We start from the raw sequence: 15,582 nt of genomic DNA on the forward strand, positions 1-15,582 counted from the left end.
AAAAATCTGTCCAGTGTTATCCTTACAACCTAATGTCCACTGACCTGTCATTAAGAGCAAGAAACAATACCTAACACTTATAGAAATTGTTCTCGAATATGTACCTTAACATTTGGATTAACTTCTATCCAGTTTATTTGAATTTTATTGTGTATTGAAGTTCCTGTGTTTATGTTTTATCAAAATTTTGAATGTACTGCCAAGAAAGTGGTTGTTAACATTTTAAATTTAATCGGCTCTTAACCTCTTCTGATGAAGGAAATTAAGAAAAGCAGCCCATTTGGAAGTACATAGGGAAGGAGATGGTTCTAGTACCACAGACAACACGCAGGAGGGAGCAGTTCAGAGCCACGGACCCAGCACCTCTTATGGCGTCGGCGCTGTCTTCAGAGACCTCTGGCACGCGGCTTTCTTTTTATCAGGGTTTGTATTTATTCAAGGCTTTATATGGCATAGAGATGCACTATCCCTTTTCTGGGACTTCCATCTCAGTTAATGATTATTAATGACTTTAAATATGACAGTTCTGGGGGGTGCCTGGGTGGCTCAGTTGGTTAAGCATCTGACTCTTGACTTCGGCTCAGGTCATGATCTCACAGTTCGTGAGTCAAGCCCCACTTTAGGCTCAGTTGAGACCCTGGAGCCTGCCTGCTTCAGATTCTGTGTCTCCCTTTCTCTCTGCTCCTCCCACATTCATGCTCTTTCTCTCTCTCTCTCAAAAATAAATAAACATTTTAAAAAACTAAGAAAGAAAGAAAGAAAAAGAGAGAGAGAAAGAAAGGAAAGAAAAGGAAAGGAAGGAAAGAAGGAAAGGAAGTAAGGAAGGAGAGGAGAGAGAGAGAGGGAAAGAGAGAAAGAAAGAGAAAGGAAGGAAGGAAGGAAGGAAGGAAGGAAGGAAGGAAGGAAGACACAATATTATAATTGGGCACCTGGGTGGCTCAGTTGGTCCCACTTCGGCTCAGGTTATGATCTCGTAGTTTGTGATTTCGAGCCCTGTGTCAGGCTCTGTGCTGAAGAGCTCAGAGCTTGAACCCTGCCTTGGATTTTGTGTCTCCCTCTCTCTCTGCCCCTGCCCTGCTCAGAGTCTGTCTTTCTTTCTCTTTCTCTCAAAAATAAATAAACATTTAAAATTTTTTTTTAAAAAATGGCAGTTCTGGTATGGATTTTGTTTTGATAAATTATAATGCTACAGATGATGGAAAAACAGAGACCATAAAGTTTACTTTGGGATATGTGTAAATACATCTATATGAGAATGAGTATATACCATCACAGTATGTTTAGTTGGGATTTCTTGATTTTGGTTTATTTAATGATTTTTCAAATACTGTTTGACTTCTATTGAATTGGTCATTTTATTTTTATCAGCACTATTAGTCAAAGTGACTATTAATGCCATGTGAGTTGTACATTTTTCTTTAATCCCTGCTTCAATTATGTAAAATTATCTGAAATAAAACATATAGGCATTATTATTTAAAATAATAAGATGTATACCATAGCATGAAATTCTGGTTTTATACATTGGGCTTTTTGTATAGTTTGTATCACAGCAAAGATTTACCAAATAGGGAAATATAATTACAGCAAACTTCAAAAATAAACCTAATTCAATCTTGTATTGTCATTTTTAATGGTTGATTCAAAACATGTAAGGGTTATATTAATAGTTTACATAGACATAATAAGTTTGAAAAAAGTTAAAAAGCTATGATCAAAACACAGAATTGATAAAACTTGCCAAGTTAATAAATCAAGGGATACTGCACATAACTATTTTTGAGCACTTTTGTTAACTCTTCCACTAGTATCATTGTTTCATCAACTTGTGATTGTGCTCTTAATGATAAAGTTTATCATACGTTACACAATTAAGCCATGGTATCCTGGGAGTATTTTCAAGTGCTTGTAATTTTGAGGGAAATTGTACCAAAGCCTAAGTTTGAAGTAACATGAAATTAAGTTGGATCCCCTGACCGTTCCAACCACCTGTTCTTTGTCCAGAAAAGATACAGGCTTTGGTTTTATTTTGAATTTGAATTTCATTGTCTTTGTTAGTTTTTTGTTGTTGTTGTTTGTTTTTTAATAAATAGCTGTCCTTTCCAACAGTAGGATGTGAAAGTTTTATCACTGTGAAGTCAGTTTCTTAAGACCTTCTGATGAGCACTTATAAGTAGCATAGTATATATGTTTTGCTTTGGGGGGAATCATTTAGTTGTTTGGGTTGTCCAGAACTAAAATTGTATTACATAGTATTCAAAATCCCCCTAGATCAATAGGTTAGTGCCTTTGGAATTCTACCATGTTTCTCTAGTCAAATGAGATTCAGACTTCAATTTTCTTCCTTTTGGACTATAGAATGACCTTGACTACCAGTCACTGATATTATAATGGCTAAATCCCTTTGGATTTATTTCTTTAAAATGACAACTTTGTAATCTAAATGTTTTGAAAGATGTACTATTTTAATCTGTCTCATTTTGGAACGGGTTTGTTAGCATATGAATGAGAGTGTTTTAAATATTAGGTACAAAAAGATCTTAAGAAAAATGTTAATTTTGGAAGTTCTAAACTGAGTTCTGAAATCTTGATGATGTCTTGTTCTTTCAAGCTTTGATAAATCAGAAAGGCCTTAAACTGAAATACCAACTGAGACTTAAAATTGTTTCTGGTGATAATAAATTGAAAAGCTAGATACCTCCATTAAGGTATCTGAATTAACATAACTAGGAAAATAAATGTATGACCGCACAAATGTTTAAGCTTCATGTAGAGTGTCTGTTGGTTTTGTACATGTTAGGATGAAAACTACTGTTTATTTTTATGTCCTGAATTTGTAAGTTGGGAAGGCCCTATTTATCATTTCTAAGTACATTTCATTTTCAGGATACAACAATTTTTTAGATAAGGCATAATATTTCTCATTTGAAAAAAGATTAGGAATTATTGTAAAAGAATTCCATGAACCTAAGAAAACAAAGCCAAAGAAAGTAGCAATTTAAAAAGATGTAGAAATCAACCATATTTCCTAAGTATTTAGTACTTTAATTTCAAAGAATTATAGTCATAAATTAGCATAATTATAAGTTTTATTAAGAATATTGAATAGGAAGAATTATATCTAGCTAGTATATCTCTTCAGCATAATACCTTCTTCAGAATTCAGATACTAAGGTTTCTTACCTGTCCTTTAATTTACTATCACAATATCACTGAAAAACAGTCAATATAAATTGACTTGGTGGATGAGAGACAGATGCCAGAGTAAAACTGGTCATATGTTAATTCAGATGGCTGACCTCCATATTGACTATTTTTAACACCTAAAGATTTAATAAATTTATTTTTTTCACATAATGTAGTATACTGCATAATGAATTAAAGTGGTATGCAGTCCCACCATAAATTTTTGGTATAAGGATTAAAATTTTATTTTTAATTTAAGTCATTTAAGCTATGAACTGGGTGAAGCGTGTCTTCCACAGACAAGGATGAAGACCATGTAAATATCAGTATATCACAGATTTTTCAAAAATATCTTAGGCCAAGGGCTCCTGGGTGGCTCAGTCAGTTAAGTGTTCAACTTCGGCTCAGGTCATGATCTCGCAGTTCGTGAGTTCAAGCCCTACATCGACTCTGTGCTGAAAGCTCAGAGCCTGGAGCCTGCTTTGGATTCTGTGTCTCCCTTTCTCTCTTCCCCTCCCCTGCTCTTGCTCTGTCTCTCCCTCTCTCTCAAAAAGTGAGTAAATGTTAAAAAATTTTTTCTATATCTTAGGTCACAGTTAGATTAACTCATTAAGCTCTGCTTAGAGCCACTCTGTTTTGGAGTAGTCCTAGAAAAATTACAGGTACCATACATAAACCTGGTACATAATACATAATTTGGTACACACCTCTCAAATTTGCATGTTACAGAGGATACCTAGGGAAACAGGGGCCCAAAAGTCTTTGAAGGGCTATGTTAGCATATCATCAAGGTGTATGCATAGCTGTGCACACAGTACAGGTAATACGTAGGCTTCTGTGTCATTTTCTAATGTCTGAGATTTTATGCATTCTGTCTCTCTAGCTTCCTTTCCCTCTGGATTCTTAACCTTGTAGAAATGACAGCAGGACTAGAAATTTCATACCATGTTCTAGAATAAGAGTTATTTGCTACTGTTAACTTTCCCCATAGGAACATCTGTCGAATATCCTTTAGTACTGGAAGGATAATCTTCAGTTGGGTCTATTTATATACCTCTAAATGTTTTCAAGAGCACCAACAAACATTTCCAACTTTTTTTTTTCCCTATAGCAATACAGAGTACCATGAATGTTATGATTACCTGATGAGGTTTTTCAAATAGAAACACACTGGTTTTCATGTTTGGTACAGTAGATCTGAAATTTCATAAGCTAGTAAATTCTTTAAAAGTTGTGTTACATTTTTGGTTAAAGTTTTCAGTGTTGAAAAACGCAGCCAGTTTCATGATTTATTTATGGCATAGGCTGTACATTTATTTGCATTTTTTCAGACAAGACCAAAATCATCATTCATCTCACAAAGGAACTAAGCTAATTATACTGCTTACATTTTTGAAAGTCATTTCCTCCTCAGAGTATTTTTGACATAGAGTTATCCTTCTTGACTTGTCAAGCATAAGACTTTTAAAACAATTCTACACAGGTCATGCCATTCAAAGATTAATGTAGTAGGCTAGTTACAAAATTAACTATAAAGTTATAAAACATGGTAAGCCTTGACCATGGCAGTGGAATTGCACATTGTTTCTTTGCAAATGCTTTTTGTTCAAAATCCAACGCATGAAATACTGTTTCTATCACAGAAATAACTAAGAGCAGTATGGCCTAGTATGTCTCCTGTTTTCACCACACTGCTAACCTCATTGCCCACATGCCGGTGACTCATGGTATTTGGGTTGATCTAAGAAAAAAATTGTGAACTCTGGTTTTTACCAAGTTAATGTATTATATGCATTAAATGTAGCTGTCGAAAGGTAGATTTTTTTTGTGGAAAATACGAAAAAAGTACCATTTCTTTCTATACTACAGTACTTTAATTCCTAATACCAGCTTTTTTTGTACTGTGTGTTTTATTTTTGGTAGAGAATGATGATTTAGATACATATGTTTGTTTTAAAATCAAAATGCTATTCACTTACTTATATTTTTGTACATATTTTAAAGTTGACTTGAATGAAGTACCCATCCCTTTAAAAAATAGTCTAAGTAGAATTTTACAATATTAGTATTTTAAATATATCTCTCAGTCCTACTCCCTTTCTCTAGTATCTTTACTCCCTAAAACAATGGAATGTGGTAATAAAGCATCTGAGTCTTGGTAACCTGTGTTCCTTTTGAGAAACTAGTATTTTTCTCTGAGGTTCTTACTTTCAGCTCTTAATGGCACTATGAACGACACAGCAGTCAGTGGTGGAAATAAACATCACCTGGAGCAGCCAGTTTTTGACCCTCTTTACCTCCATTAATTGGAATTTAGCTTTCCTACTCTCTCTTTCCTTTCCGCATTTTTGTGATGCTCAAACCCAAAGAATACCCTAATCAGGGTACAAATCAGCTTGTACTTTTTAAAAGATATGATTTTATTTTGAAACAATTTCAAACTTCTAGAAGAGTTGAGAGAACAGCACAAAGAACTCCCATATATCTTTCACCCAGAGACCCCATTTAAATTCTGATGGTCTCTGTTAATAGCTTTGTTCCTTCCGACAGAAGCTCTAATCTGGGTCATGTCTCTCTAGTCTCCTTCAGTCTGGAACAGACATCAGTCTTTCCTCAACTTTCACGTTTTTAACGTTTCTGAAGACTTACAAGGAAGTCATTTTGTACAAAGTCACTTAATTTAGGTTTTGCCTCTGGTTGGGATCTGACTCCAAATGACTTGTGAGTACCAAATATGTGTATCTTTACCTAACTCCAAGGTCAGCATTATCAGTTGGTTGGTACTTGAAACTGGCCATGGTGGGATTACTTACACCATGGAAATCAGGAAACACTACAAACAAGGACTGTAGAGCTGGTTGTTTAACATTTAGCAGCATAATACTGAGTTAGTAGTGTGATGTTTGTTCATGATTAAACCCAAGTTATGCATTTTTGGCAGGAATATCAGAGAAGTGATACTTAGTTCTTATTGCATCCTATCAGATGGAAAACAAAGTAAATTTGTTCCTTTACTGCTGATATTGACGTTAATCGCTTAATATAATATCTACCAGATTTCTCCATTGTATATTTACTTTTCCCTTTATAATCAACAAATCTCCTGTGTGGAGACACATGAAGATTATAAAAATAACTTCTTTCTCATCCCACCTTCACCTTCTAGTTTTAGCATCTATTTGATGATTATTGCCTGAATTATGGTGGTTGCCAAATGGTGATTTTTCTTTTTCTGTCATTTCTTCTGCTTTATTAGTTGACATTCTGCTTTAAGGATAAGCTTTCCCTTATTTATTCCTAGATTTTCATTTTATTCAATTGGTTAATGTCATTATTCATTTTGATGATCAGATTGGCCTAAATTTGGCCAGTGGAGCCCCTTTGAGCAGTTTGTCTTTTTGATATTTCCCTATCATTCCTTGATCACTTTCTTACTTTCTAGAACAACAAAATGTTTTAGGTTCAGCTTGTACTTCCTCTGTCTCAGCCCTGGAGTCATCCATTTCTTCGAGGAGGGTGGTATATAGAAAGCAAGATCTGAGTTCTAAAAGTGCTCATTGCTGTTGTGGTGTTCAAACTCCCAGACCTTCTTAGTGGGCAGAGCTGGAAAGTGGTGTGTGTGTGTGTGTGTATCCCTCTACTTTTATTTCTATATTTAGATGTATTATAAACCATGACTTTGCAATGATAGCTCCAATTCAAATATGGTACCTCAAAGTTCATCTTTTCTTTATATTCACATGCTCCTTCTCTATCACTGAAAAATCGGATTCCCATTGTCCTCAGTATACTTGTTTATTCAGTTAGTCTCCATTTGTAGCCCATTCCCAAAACCCCATTGGGCTACACCTGACACCTTGCCCCAGAATTGTCCTTGAATGGGGTGCTGTTATTGGCTGCCACCGGTCTGCCCTGCTGCCCCACTGCAGCACTTCTCAAGCAAGAGCCCTTACTACCAGCCACTGCCAAGCTGCCTCAGTTTGTATTTTGAGCTACTTTGTAAACTCTGAGGGTGGTACTTATATTTGTTATTTTCTTTGTCCTTTCAGCTTGGTTTGCAACTTCTCTGCGTTTAGTTTGTGAGAAACATCAGAAAGCTGCTATAGCTTAGTAACTTACTGTTGATGTCTCCTGAGGGTGTTCCATGTACTTTGAGGAGATAGTGGGGAAAGAAACAACCCAGAGAAGATTGGAAGTAGAGATAAAGAAGAGAGGAAGGGAGATAGCAGAAAGGTATGTGGAATGGGTTACTGCTAGTACTTCCATCCTCCCCTCCACCAAGAGTACATTCCCCTCAGAAAAATCCCAGAGGCAGCAGTTACCACTGATTCAAAGCCCTTTTCACTAGGCCTTTATCTTTTTGCCCTTTAGGGTTCTGGTTCACTCTGCAGGTTTTCAGCTATTTTTTCTACTTTGACTATAGGCCTCCAGGCCTGTGTTTTCAACTGCCTAGTGATTTTTCTAAGGATGTTCCTAGGCCCTTGAGGGCCAGCATTTCCATCTTCTAAGATAAATTTCTCCTCTTGCATATCCTGTCTGATTAATAGTTCTACCAATTTTCCAGTCTTCTTTCATCCCGTTCATCTCCTTTTCCCCCTGTTTTTCCACCCCAGTGTAATTTCTAAGAACCTTCATAGATCCCTTTCCAGCACACTGGTCTAGCTTTTCAATTCTCACATTTTTGAGATATCAAGACTGTATTTCCCTAGGTCTTTTTCTATATCCACATGTTGCGCAGTGTTTAAGGGAGAGATGTGAAGGGAACAATTAATAACTGATGATTTTATCACTTTATTCCTGAGGCAGAGAGGGTCACACATTTTTCTCTGCGTCTTTTATCTTCTGTTTTGCCCTTTCTCCTCTCTACTCTAATCCATTTTCCTCCTTCCCTCTGTAACTCTTAAGTGATCTTTGTTCGACGGTTCATTCCCTTGGTCTCTCCATCTCTTAGGGTCATATAGAAAGAAAAGGGTCAGGAGATTGGGCTTCTGAGTCTTGCAACTCTATGGAGATGTGTTCTGAATGACTAGAAGGCATCAGACATCTGCGAAGCTTATGGGAAGTGTGGTCTGTACCATTTAGTAACCTTGCAGGAGAAGATCAGGAAGAAGAGAGGCCTGTTTGTATAAAACAAAAGGTTTTTAGGCTTTGATGAGTGTGTTAAGAAATCCTATCAGCAATTTCCCCAAGAGGAGGCACTTGGAGGTAGTGTGGAGAATATAGTTACCTTCATAGTCAGAAGGTCTATATTCTACTGCTGGCTTTGCCTCTAACTAGTTCTGTCACCTTATATAAGTTACTTAGATTACTTAGATCTCTTTATATCTCTGATCCATTGTTTCCAAAATGAGCATTTAGAATAGGTGAGTTCTAAGGTCCTACAAAGTTCTAAAAGATTCCAATATGACTGAGTTAACTATAGTATTAAAGATATGTTTTTTGTGTGCATTTTTAAAAACTTTTGTTTTAAAAAGTTTTGAGAAATTTAAAAAATTTTTGTTTTTTGGCCTTTAAAAAAGCAATATAATTTTTTTCCTCAAAATCTGATACTCTGCAGAAAATTCAAGGGGATTTATTTAAATAAAGTTAAATGCAATTGCTTTTTAATAATACAGGTTTAATAATTTAGGCTTAATCTGCATTGAGCACATTTTAATTTTGTGTGGGGCTTCCACTATATTTCTGCTATTTCTTTTGGATAGCTATTCTTTCACCCTCTGTAGTCTCTGAGAGTTTCTGAAAGACTCCTCAAGCATTGGCCTGTTAATCAAAAAGTCTTGTTTATTATTTTACATGTTGTATTTTATGTATTGAAAATAATTAAATTCCTATAAGTGAAGAATTTCAGTGGTAGCCTTTTAGGTAATTAATGGCTACATGATGCTAATATTTTTTCCAGAGTATTTCTAGTGGGTGAAAGAGGTTACTTTATTTTCTTTGCGTTGTTCATGTCTACTTCTTCCATTATTTATATTTCTTTCTAATTTTTTTAAATGTTTATTTACTTTTGAGAGAAAGAGAGCAGAGGGAGGGGCAGAGAGAGAGAGGGAGACACAGAATCTGAAACAGGCTCCAGGCTCTGAGCTGTCAGCACAGAGCCCGATGCGGGGCTCTAACTTGTGAACTGCAAGATCATGACCTGAGCCGAAGTCAGATGTTTAACTGACTGAGCCACCCAGGCGCCCAGAAACTTGTATTAAAAAGTTTTCCCTTGGGGTGCCTGGGTGGCGCAGTCGGTTAAGCGTCCGACTTCAGCCAGGTCACGATCTCGCGGTCTGTGAGTTCGAGCCCCGCGTCAGGCTCTGGGCTGATGGCTCAGAGCCTGGAGCCTGTTTCCAATTCTGTGTCTCCCTCTCTCTCTGCCCCTCCCCCGTTCATGCTCTGTCTCTCTCTGTCCCAAAAATAAATAAACATTGAAAAAAAAAATTAAAAAAAAAAAAGTTTTCCCTTTCTTCACATATTTTTATGCTACAAAAGGTCATACGGCTCCTTTGTATACTACAATGAATTTATCAGAGATATTTATTTATATATACTAATAGTAAAGTATTGGGGTAAGCAGAAGTATTAAAACCAAGATAAACTACCAGTCACAATTTAATAATTATAGAAACAGTTTTTTTGATTTTTGTTTTTAAGTTTATTTTTTGAGAGAGAGCACATGCACTCGCAAGTTGGGGAGGGGCAGAGAGAGAAGGAGAGAGAGAATCCCAAGCAGTCTCCGTGCTGTCGGTGCAAAGCCCAACTTGGGGCTCGATCTCACAACCCTGAGATTATGACCTGAGCTGAAATCAAGAGTCGACACTTAACTAACTGAACCACCCAAGCACCCTTAGAAACAGTTTTTAAATAAAACTTTAAAATATATTATTAACTGTAATAAAAAGGGCAAAATTTTGATCATAGATTTTTCACAAAGACCAAGTGATTTTAATCAAGAATCATTTGATAAGTTAGGGCATGTCTCTTAGAATTGATATTTGTTAAGACCTCAAAACCAATCAAGTAAGCTAAATTAGGACATTGATTGACAATTATTGACTTTTTATGATAGGTATTCTATTTCTAAATTATTTATTGTAAAAAATAAGATAGCCATTAAAATTCTGAAAAATAACTACCGGATTTAATTTTTAACAGAGCATAATTTCTGTCAGTAACCCATGAAAATAAGTTAGGTCTACATAACATGCTTCTGCAATTTCTTCTTTTTAGATCAAAGAAAGCGAAGAATTCAATTGATAAATCAACTGAGACTGACAATGGCTATGTATCCCTTGAAGGGAAAAAAACTGTTAAAAGCAGTGAGGAGGGAATACAAAGCCATGAACCTCAGTGTGAAACTGTTGGAGCAGAAGAGACAACGTGGCACACAGGAACACTGAGGAACATTTCCAGCAAAGTAAGTGTGATTTTTAAAATTGTTTGTTTGTGTGATCTTTTATCAGCTGATGGAAAGTGACTTAGACATCGGAATCACCTTTGAAGTATGTATTTTTTCCAGAATTTATTCTGTAGCCTTTACAAATCACACTGATAAAGCTGAAAATAAAGTTATTTGATTAAATTTGATTGCTAGTGTAACTTGGTACCTTCTGAATTGATTGATGGCTCCAATTTTTCCAAAATGTTAAAGCACTTGGGGTTGCCTGGGTGGCTCAGTCGGTTGGGCATCTGACTTCAGCTCAGGTCATGATCTCACAGTCCGTGAGTTCGAGCCCCGCGTTGGGCTCTGTGCTGACAGCTCAGAGCCTGGAGCCTGTTTCCGATTCTGTGTCTCCCTCTCTCTCTGCTCCTCCCCTGCTCATGTTCTATCTCTGTCTCAAAAATAAATTAAAAAACATTAAAAAAAATTTTAAATGTTAAAGCACTTTATAATTTATAACTGATGTTTGTTAAACTTACCTTCTCTTTCCTCGTTTCTCTGTGTGTGTGAGAATTTGTTTTGAATGGAACATTTAAATTATTTTAGAAACTGAACTAGGAATGTGGCTTTCCATCCATGTTCTCCATAAGAAAATATTACCTGTTTTTCATTTCATTACCTTTGGTGTCAGCACATTTGTTCTGTTTTGTTTTGTTTCGTTTTGTTTTGTTTTTAATTTGAAAAAAATTCTTATTGATGACATTTGTTAAGGACAGCAATTGTTTGTTTACTTTTCCAAAATAATAAAGAAATCCAGCATTTACTGTAACAAAGCCTATTGTAATATTATATATCTCTTTGTTTCTTTCAGTTTTTTTTTTTAAGTAATTTTTTCTTTAAAAAACTGTTACAATAAAACAGTATGGCCAAATTAAAAGATGTTTGCTTCTGTTACATATAGAATGTGAGCATGAACATTTATGTTGGTTCTTTGGGTTTGAGTGAAATATGTGTTACCACTTGACAATACATGTATTTTCAGTACCAGTAGCATACAATAAATACCATGGGGTGCAGTGAAATAGAGTCCCTTACTCTGATTTTAGATTTTGGAAGCATTTAGCTCTTTAATACTGTGAGCTTCACATCACTATCATCATTCACCAGATAAGTTTTTAGTCCTACTGCTTTCAAACACATTTTTAGCTATGTATTACCTACTAAAGTTATATGAGTTTATTGAGAAAATCAAAACTAAAGCTCTGGAGTCTCCCAGTTTCAGAATTTCCAAACTCTGGATGTCTCTTACAAATTGGTATGGACATAACGTTGTCTGTCTGATATGCACATACATACAACTGCCATTCACTTCCCCCTGCCTCATAAGCCATTATTAAACCAGTAATGGGCTTATAACTGACTGCATTTTGGGTTTGTAGAAATAGTATAATAAGTTCATCTCAGTTTTCTCAGTTCCTTTTTAAAAAATGGTCTCTGTTCTTCTTTTATCCTATTTTATATTTCTTAATTTTCGAATTTATTTCTCATCCTTTTGTGAGCAGAAATTTTATAGGACAGTATTTGACAAATAGCTGTTGAATTACTCTTAAAATTGAAATAACAGTATAGTCACTAACTTAAGACATTTTTAAAGAAAATCAGGTAATACTAATCAATCACTTTGAGGTTTTTGAAGACATATGTGTATGTATGTATAATTTAAACTCTTACAGTTTTAAAGTAACAAATTCAGTCGTAAACTACCAATAAGTCTCTTCCTGTACTCTCAACTTAGGATACTCAAAGGACAATAACAAATGTTTCTGATGAAGTCTCCAGTGAAGAAGGCCCTGAAACAGGATATCCGTTACGCCGTCATGTGGACAGGACTTCTGAGAGCATTCTTCGAAACAGAAAATCACACCATTATAAGAAACATTACCCTAATGAGGTATATACTTTGTCCTTATGTATATGTATACATACTTACTTATATGTTACTAATTTACAGCTTCTTTCAACAATTGAATAAAATTACTGAAATAAATATATCCCATCAGTATGAATACCTTGTTATATGACCAGGGTTTATAGAGTAGCAGTTTTGGATTTGTGTATTCCACACATGATAGATAGCTACACATTTGTTCTCATTTTGTGCATTTTCTCCAAAGACTCTCATACATTCAGTTCATTGTTTGCTTTTAAAGACAACCATCCTAGAGAGAGAATCTGTGAACGCCTGTGTTAGTCTTTTTCACAGTATGAAAGGCTTTATAGCTTCTTGATTATAGTGAGTTATCATTCCAAATGACTTTCATGTTACTATTACTAGTTATTGAGTTTCCTATAGTATAAAATTCAATTATTTTTTCTTCTTTGATTCTTTCTTTATTAATATTTGGTTTTCTCTAAACCCTTTTCCAACTTTTTCACATCTCTTGAAACTATTTAAATAGAAAAAGAATTTCATTCAATTGTATTTTTAGTTTTTATTCTAAGGACAGAAAACTTCATTACCTGACTTCAAGGCAAATGTCACTTGTGTCACTTTTTGATAAACATTGCCTTCTCCTCTTTTTAGACTATATTAGAATTTTTTCCTGGATGATTTAGGGCTATACTTTTGAAAAATAATATATTATGCTTGCTGTGAGTGTGAATACCTTGATTGTTTTAAGCTTAGAAGAGTTACTTGTTTGTACATTCTTCTCTGTGGTTGTAGCTCTGTTTAATCTTGCTGGTGACTGTGGCTATGTTTCTTCTCTCAGTGGCTGCCATTAGGCAGACACTAATGCCAGTGTGTCTGCTCACCTGGATCACCTGTTCACCTGGATCATCTGATATACTTGTGAAATTCAGTCTTGTTAATTTCTCAGTGTTGCACTAGGTATTGTTAGAAGTCAGTTGATACTAGAAGGGATTTCAGGACCTCTTACAGAAAGAGGTCTCCACTCTCTAAGAGAATAAATTATTTGACTTTGGAGGTACTGTTTTCACCCCATAATCTTTGCTCTTCTTGATTTGCAGATATATTTTGAACTATTGAGATTCTTGAAGGGCAGAACAATATTCTACTGATCTTAACTTTTAAATAAATATGTTGCTTAAAATCTTCCAGGTTTCAGGTTAAATAAGGCTGATAAGTAGCAAATCGGCATTGATTGTTTTCAATCTTTGTTTAATGATGTAAAAGATTACCTAAAAATAAAATCTTGTCTTCAGATTCTTTATCTGTAAAGTGAGGAGCTTTAGACTAGAACATATTTTAAAAACTGCATTTCAGGGCCACTGGGATGGCTCAGTCGGTTGAGCATCTGACTTTGGCTCAGGTCATGATCTTGCAGTTCATGAATTTGAGCTCAGCATTGGACTCTGCTGTTAGCATGGAGCCAGCTTCAGATCCTCTGTCTCCCTCTCTCTTTGCCCCTCTTCCGCTTGGGCTCAGTCTCTCTCTGTCTCTCTCTCTCTCTCAAAATTAAATAAACACTTAAAAAAATCTCTTTAAAAACTACATTTCAGTTCAAGAAAATTTTGACTCTCAAATCAACCTCACAGGGTATTTTAAAAAAGCAAAACAAGGGCACCTGGGTGGCTCAGTTGGTTAAGCATCTGATTTTGGCTCAGGTCATAATCTCATGGCTTGTGAGTTTGAGCCCTGCATCTGGCTCTGTGCTGACAGCTCAGAGCCTGGAGCCTGCTTTGGATTCTGTGTCTCCTGCTCTCTCTGCACCTCCCCCATTTGCACTCTTTTTCTCTCTCTCTCTCTTAAAAACAAACATTAAAAAAAAAAAAAACAGCAAAACGAAACCTCCTTTGAATAAGTAAAATTGAGACAGATAGCCATAGTGTTGTAATATTGTTTTACTTCTTTATGTATATATTATTCTGTTCTTTTCAAATCAGTGGTGATATTTTTTTCTTTCAGGGTGAGGCACAAAGGAATCATTTTGGGAAGCACTTTGTGCTTGGGTGGAACTGGTGGTCTTCACTATAAAATGAGTGGTTAGGGATACAGCCATTTGTTATAAGGCTCTCGAATGTCAATATCTATAGATACACTTTTCAGGGGATTTTAGTTTTTCAGGAAGAATCATCCAATCTTTGGTGGTATAGGGTGGTAGATATTATATTAGGCTGCCGTAATGTTTGGCATCAAGGAGATTGGGAATGAGGTGGTCTTGTCATTCAGTATGTAGACTTTCACTTAACCTTCTTTCCTCCCACCCCTCAACTCTCCCACCCCCACTCCTGCTCCAGTTTCTTGCCTTTTTCTACTATCCACTATGTATATCTGGTTGTCTTCTTCTAGTCTCCTGTTGGGAAGATGGTGGTAGAGTTACTTGATTATCTGGCAGAGGGGATGTCCTGTGGAATTGATACCTTCTTTTAGGCATTTGCCCAGTTGCCTGCCCCATCCTGCTTTGTTTAACTCTACAAATACCTTTCAGTTTTTATTCCCTATTGAAAATTAGGTTTCAGTTTTGATGGCAGTCATAATAAAGAAACTGTGGGCTTGGACTCAGAATATTTAAGTGACTTTGGAAAAGTTATTTAACTTCTCTGAGTCTCAGTTTCTGCGTTTGTACAGTGGAGAGAGACAAGCCTCATTGGATTGTTAGGATTAAATAAGATTTGCACAATTGCCTGGCACAAAGCATTTATGTTATAAATTCTTATTCCTTTCAAATAAATATTTTTTCTCCCCTTAATTTGATTATATGCTCAGTTTTAGCTAAATGTCTAAAATGATTTAAAATGAGCAGAGCAAACCAAATTAAATGAGCTATTAACTTGAGCTGTTTTCTTCAATTCAGAAATTTCTAATTTTTAGCCCTTATTCAGCAATTTGTAGCGGAATCCAAAGTGGCCATTAATCACCTAAATATTGCAGGCAAAATTCTGTTTGGTATGTAATCAGTTATAGACCATAATTTTTAGATTTTACATTTGTAAAGTAGCCCACTTATTAATCAGTATTTGGCAAAATGCATCTGTAAAGAATTAGAGATATTTTCTTATCCCTAAAA

General features: G+C 35.5%; 1 protein-coding gene across 1 annotated transcript in view; it reads left to right on the forward strand.

The window, feature by feature from the left end:
• The window catches only part of PHTF2 (putative homeodomain transcription factor 2), a 129,884-nt gene that overhangs the window by 89,333 nt on the left and 24,969 nt on the right, over positions 1–15,582 (forward strand). Inside the window, 3 exon segments of the mRNA XM_043588685.1 lie at positions 259–423; positions 10,402–10,588; positions 12,348–12,503. Coding sequence (XP_043444620.1) covers positions 259–423; positions 10,402–10,588; positions 12,348–12,503 — 508 coding nt within the window.

The sequence above is a fragment of the Prionailurus bengalensis genome, chromosome A2 (assembly GCF_016509475.1).
Source record: "Prionailurus bengalensis isolate Pbe53 chromosome A2, Fcat_Pben_1.1_paternal_pri, whole genome shotgun sequence".
NCBI lineage: Eukaryota > Metazoa > Chordata > Mammalia > Carnivora > Felidae > Prionailurus > Prionailurus bengalensis.